Source organism: Melozone crissalis, unplaced genomic scaffold, assembly GCF_028551555.1.
Source record: "Melozone crissalis strain CALT ecotype California unplaced genomic scaffold, PUWL_Pcris_2 ptg000114l_1, whole genome shotgun sequence".
Lineage (NCBI taxonomy): Eukaryota > Metazoa > Chordata > Aves > Passeriformes > Passerellidae > Melozone > Melozone crissalis.
In genome coordinates this window covers 2,101,166-2,107,165 of record NW_026535891.1, presented here as the reverse complement: position 1 = coordinate 2,107,165, position 6,000 = coordinate 2,101,166, and the positions used below count along the sequence as shown (strand labels likewise).

Genomic DNA, 6,000 nt, shown 5'->3' with positions numbered 1-6,000 from the left:
AGGAGGGGACTGTGCGGCGCATGCGCTGTGGGCTTGGGAACAGGAGTGTTGCCATGAGAACAGGGCTGTTGTCATGGGAAGGGGGTGTTGCCATGGAAACCGATGGGCTGTTACCATGGGGACGGGGAGAGGTGGGCATGGGAATGGGGGCTACAGGTGCCATTGGCCTGGGGGGCTGTTACTGTCGGAATGGGGGCGTGTAGGCATGGGAATGGGAGGGGACTGTTGCCATGGTAATGAGGGGGCTGTGGGTGTGGGAATTGGGAAAGGGCTGTTGCCATGGGAACAGAAGGGTGTTGTTGCCATGGGATTGAGGGGCTTAGGGCGTGGGGACAGGGGGCTGCTGACATGAGAACGGGGGACGGTTGCCATGGAGATGGAACACTGTTGCTATGAGAACGGTGTGTGTGTTGCCATGAGAACAGGGGGCGCAGTTTCCCTGGAAAAAGGCAGGGGATGCTGTTTGCGGCGGTGCTGTGGGGTGACTCCCAAGGGACTGAGGGAACCCCAAAATCCTGCAAATCCCACAAGGATCTGCTCAACAACCTGAGTGGGACCCTCCTTGTTCGTTGCCAAGCTGACTAGGCAGAGATGAACAAACAAAAACGCCCCGGTTTCATCAAAAGCTGTGTTTTGGGTCCAATAAGAGGGACAAGGCTCCTGTGTCCCCTGGCACTGGTGGGGGCCACGGGTAAAGGGGAGCCCCTGGACGTGCAGGGAGCACTGGGAGCACTGGAATGGGGAGCTCTGGGCAGCCCCACATCCAACCCCCCCACTCATTGCCACCCCCCCAGGCACAGGAACACAGGATACAGGATGGGGTGGGGGGGAAGGGGAGTGCCCTGGGGCAGGGACCCCCAGTGCCCCGAGTGTCACAGCACGCTCTCGTAGTCACGGGGGTCCCAATGTCCCTCGTGGGGTCCCGACAGCTCCAGGTTGGTCACTTGTGGATCCTGAGGTGGGGCAGGGCTGAGTGACACCCGTGGGGGCCGTGAGAGTGACACCAGTTTTGAGGACCTGGGTGGGAGTGATACCCGTGGGTGTGGTGTCCCTGTCGCCTCCTTTACTCACCCTTTGCCCACTCAGTGCCCCCAATATGGGGGTCCAGCACAGCTCCCACCACTAGGGGGGTCCTGGGGGGATAAGGAGGGGGATCTGGCTGGTTTCTGGGAAGTGGGAAAGGAGAGTCCCAGACAGAGGCCCCCACTCACCTGTGCTGGGGCTTCCTGGTGGCTGCAAGGGAAAGGGAAGGGGGTGACCGTGGGGACACTGGGACCCCTGAACCTTCCTGGGACCTCAGCAGCTCCAACCACCCATGGGACCTCCAAATCCCCACAGCAGCCCTGATTCCCACCAGATTCCTGATCTCTGCCTCCACTCTGGGGGCTCCCCCTCACTCCAGGACATCCACCACCCCACCCCCCCCAATGTCACCCACCCCAGCGGCGCCACAAGTGACAGCCCCTGATGACAGCCAGGAGCAGGAGCAGGAACAGGAGGGTCCTGCCGACATTCACAGCCACTGCTGGGGACAGAGGCGGACACACTGCGGTTACCCTGAACCGTGGGAGTACTGAGCACCCCGGTGACCCTGTGTGACCCCACCTGTGACCCAGGGTGAGCCAGGTGTCACCTCCAGTGCCAGCTGAGGGCTGAGTGCCCGGAACACGCGGTGCCTGTCCTGTCCAAGCTGGTTGGTGGCCACGCATTGGTAGGTGCCCAAATGTCCCACATCGATGTCCCTGAGCTCCAGGAGGGGACCCCGGGCCACCTCCTGCCCATTGTGCAGCCAGGTGAAGGTGACAGGGGTTGAGCCCACCTGCACAGAGCAGCGCAGGGTCACGTTGTCACCTGCACGGACCTGGTGTGACAGGGGACCGGGGCTGATGGTGGCATTGGCTACGGGCACTGTGGGGACACAGACAGGGCTGGCACTGGGCGAGGTGGGATGGGGGTTGCCATGGGAGGTGTCACCCCCATCCCGAGGGTCCTGCTTGCCCAGGACGGTGACATTCAGGGGGTCACTCCAAGCCACGGTGTCCCCGTCGCTGACCCAGCACCGGTACTGGCCACTGTCATTGTCCCAAACGTGGCACAGCTCCAGGCAGGGGCCAGTTCCCAGCAGTGCCCCCGAGCCCTCCCGGTGCCAGGAGAAGGACAGGGGACCCGCAGCCACCGCCTAGCTCAGCACCAGTCAGTCCCTGCATGCCACCTGTCCCCCAGGGGGCTGCACTGACAGGGACACCCCCAAGGGTGGGACCCCTTGGATAAGGGGACACCAGGGTACAGTGATAGACCCATGGGGGGGAGGGATGGGAGAGGGGAAGTGGGACCTTAGTGAGGAAAAGGAGGCAGAGAGATAGGAGGGGGGCTTGGAACGGGACCTCAAGGAATGATGGAGGGCTCAAGGATGAGTAACCTGGAGAGGAAGATGGGGAGACACCAGGAAGAGTATGTAAAACCAGGGAGGGAATGGTGAGACCTGACCACCATGGAGGGAGATCAGAGAGGCCTGAGGTTGAACCAGGGACAGATGAAGGGACCCCAGAGAGGAATGGCGGGACATGGAGGGTGACCCCAGTAGGAATGAGGGGATGTGGAAAAAGATTACAGGAAAGATGGGGGTACCCACATAGGGCTGGGGGATCTGGTGAGGTACCAAGGAAAGAATGGGGAACCCGGGTAGTTATGGAGATCCCCAGACAGGGCAGGGGCCCCGGAGGAGGCTGTGGGGGCTCCCTGTGCCCATCCCCGCACTCACTGCACACCGTGATGCGGAGCCGGGCACTGCTCTTCTGCATGGTCCCTCCCTCGGATTGCACCTGGCAGCTGAAATTCCCCGAATTGAAGACCCCCACAGCAGGCACCAGCAGCTGCGGGGACCCCTGCGGGCCCCCCACCACCTGCCCGTCCTGGTAGAACAGGTGCAGGAGGGGGACTCGGGGCCGCAGGGGGCTGGGGGTGCTGAGGCAGCTGAGAGTCAGGGGGGATCCCACAGTAAGAGAAGGGGGACCCTCCAGCACCGGCACCGAGTAGAGCTCTGGGAAGGAGAGGGGAGGGAGATTTGTGAGCCTGAGTCCCTGGGGAGGGGCTGTGAGGGTGTCAGGGTGGCGGCTGTGGGGTGCTCACCGTGCACTGTCACTATCACTGAAGCCGAGTGCACCCACGGTGCCACCTTGGAGTCCACCTGGCCCCCGCAGCTGTAGCGGCTACTGTGGTTCAGCTGCAGAGGGGACAGGGACAGCTCGGTCCCACTGAGGGACCTCTTCACCTCCTTGTCCCCATGGTAGAATCGCACCCCAGTGACCGACATGTTCGCCCAGCACCGGCAGCGCAGTGTCACCATGTCCCCCTCCAGCAGCTCCTGCGCCGGCACCTGCAGCACCAGTCGGGCTGTGGAACATGGGAGTCTTAGGACACCTGTGGCATTCAATTTTCTCAAGGACCCTCGAATTGGAACACATCCAGTGCAGCAGGGTTCCCTGAATCCAGAACTGGGGTCCCTCCACTCTGAGATGCTCTGGGATCTCCCCGTGTACAGGGGATGGGCTCTGGTCACACCAGGAGGTGACCCATGGAGCAGAGCCCACCCAGAGACCTTGGGGTCCCTGCAGGTGCGAGGCTGGAGACAACCAAACCCCTCTCACCATTTGAGACTGTCACAGAGGGGCTGTGCCCGTTGCCGGGTCTGTCACACGTGTAGGTGCCACTCTCAGTGACAGTGAAGTGGTCATGTCCCTCCTGCCCCCAGCGCTGCCTGTCCTTGTACCAGATGGTGGCACCGGCAGTCCCCGAGCCCTTGCAGGTCAGTGTCACCTGGTCCCACAGCACTACCGGCCTCCAGGGGGGCTCCACCAGGATCTGGGTGGCCTGGGCACCTGTGGGTGACAGGGGACACCAGCCGTCCAGGGCTAGCGTGGGGCTGGGAACAGCAGGGTTGGGGCCATGGCATCCCCCGAGGACTCACCAACGAGCCCGAGGGTCTGGGCTGGAAGGGAGAAGGGGCAGGGCTGGGTGAGGGTGGCATCACAGGGACATTGGAAGGGAGGGACTGGGTGTGGGGGCTGTCCATAAACTGTCATAGTGTGGCAAGTACCCCTTGGGGGCAGAGACACACCGACTAGCCCTTGCTCAGTTAAGACATGGGGACACATTGGACACACGGAAAAGGAGACTCAACAGTGGTTGCAGTGGTCACCCCCACCAGCCCCAAGATAGTTCCCCAAATCCCTGTTCCCCGTTATTGTCCCCCCTCTCCTGTCCCCACAGCCCTGGTCACCTCATGCTCTGGCTCTGCGGCCTTTCGGGACCTCAGGGGACCCTGCAGCTCCCCTCTGCCCCCTCCCCACCAGTCTCTGCCTCACCAGGGCCCATCCCCAGGGTGTCAGACCCGTGCCCAGGGGACTCACCCCACAGGAGCAGTGCCACCTTCCCAGCCATCCTGGTGTCTCCAGCCATGTGCACTGGCTGTCACTCGCTGCTGTGGCCACCACTCCCCTGGCTGGCAGCTCTTCGGATGAAGGGGAAGGAAGCGAGGTCACGTCCGTCCCCACATGTAGGTGGCCCTTGGTGGGGGCAGGGTGGGGACAGGATGGGGGCAGGGTGGGGACCTTGTGGGACATGGGGGTGATGGTGGGACATGGTGGGGACAGAATTTGGAGTCTGAGGTGGTGTAGGGAGCCAGAAATAGGTTTCCAGAGCAATGGGGTGCCCAGGGATCGGGTCCCATTGGAATGGGGGTCCCAGTGGATGGATGGACTCAAACTTGGGGATGAGGGTGCCAGAACAATGTGGCCTCCAGGGATTTGTGATCATGGGATGGGGGCCAAGGGATGGGGGTGCCAGGGGAAAGGGGAACCCTGTAACAATAGGGGACCTGGTGGAATCAATGTCCCCAAGAGAATGGGGCTCCCAGGGACTGGAATTACCAGGATGGGTTTCTTTGGGGTAGGAGATTGTGAGGAACTGCAGTCCAGGGAAGGGGTCTTAGGGAAGGAGGGACAAAAGGAAATCAGATTCCCATGATTGGGGTCCCAAATGAATAGGCGTGCCAGGGATGGGCAATTGCTGCGGGGGCATGGGGGTCACAGCTCCTTCCCTGGGTGCCTCAGATTTTGGGGTGACCCATGGCCAGGTGCTGCCCCCTTGGGATGCTTGTTTCCTGTGCAGGTATCACATGGGGGTCCTGGGTACCTCTGCTTCTGTGCCTTCCCCTGCCCTTGAATTTTCTCTCTTTATTTCTGTTTTCTTCCTTTTTTTCCTCACTTTTATGCCATGTCCCCTCAACTCCAGTTCCTGGCTCAGCAATCCCAGGAATCATCTGAGCAGGGAACGCACTGGGGGAAGCCATGGGAGGGGGATAATTGGGAGTAAGGAGAGCAGGGAAGGATGGGGAGGCTGTGGGGGATGGAGGTGTTGGGCGGTGCTCCCTCAACACTTTCACTTTCTTTTTCCTGGACAAAAAGGAAGAGGCCATTTGTGCTGAGAGTCAGATGGCAAAGGGAGGCAGTGTCTGTCCTGGGAGGGCACATCCAGGAGGATCCTGCCCTGTGAGGTCCCTGTTGTGGAGTTGACCTGGGAGAAACCAGTCCAGGGGGTGACACATCCTGGCATGGGGTGTCCTGTCCCTATGGGTGGCAGTTTCAGAAATGTCCCTGCACATTCCTTGCCCGGTGCCTGTCAATGCAAGGATGGGGCCCAGCCATGGCCCAGCCCCACTGCACAGGAATGGCCATTGCCCAGCCCTGCTCTGGCCAGCCCCAGGTGGCAGCCAGCACGTGAGGGTCCCCCCTGCCCCCTTGGCTTTGATTCTGGCAGCTTTAGAGCTGCTGCAGAGGTGAGAATTCTGTGGGGGAAAAAGGCCTGCCTGTGGTTTGCTCAGCTCTGCAAGAAGCACAAAACCAAAAGGGAGCCCAAGCAGCGGCTCTACAAGGGCCTTTGATGGTTTTCAGAGCAGGGCTGGCTGGAAACTCCCCATGCAAGGGCAGCTGTGTGGGAACC

General features: G+C 61.4%; 1 protein-coding gene across 1 annotated transcript in view; it reads right to left on the bottom strand.

Moving 5' to 3' along the window:
* Positions 1-891: 891 nt before the first annotated feature.
* The window catches only part of LOC128948158 (Fc receptor-like protein 4), a 56,725-nt gene continuing 51,616 nt past the window's right edge, over positions 892-6,000 (bottom strand). The window contains exons 6-9 of the mRNA XM_054292761.1: positions 1,606-1,908; positions 1,439-1,525; positions 1,215-1,233; positions 892-994 (exon numbers count right to left, since the gene is read on the bottom strand). Coding sequence (XP_054148736.1) covers positions 892-994; positions 1,215-1,233; positions 1,439-1,525; positions 1,606-1,908 — 512 coding nt within the window. The remainder of the gene's footprint in view (positions 995-1,214; positions 1,234-1,438; positions 1,526-1,605; positions 1,909-6,000) is intronic.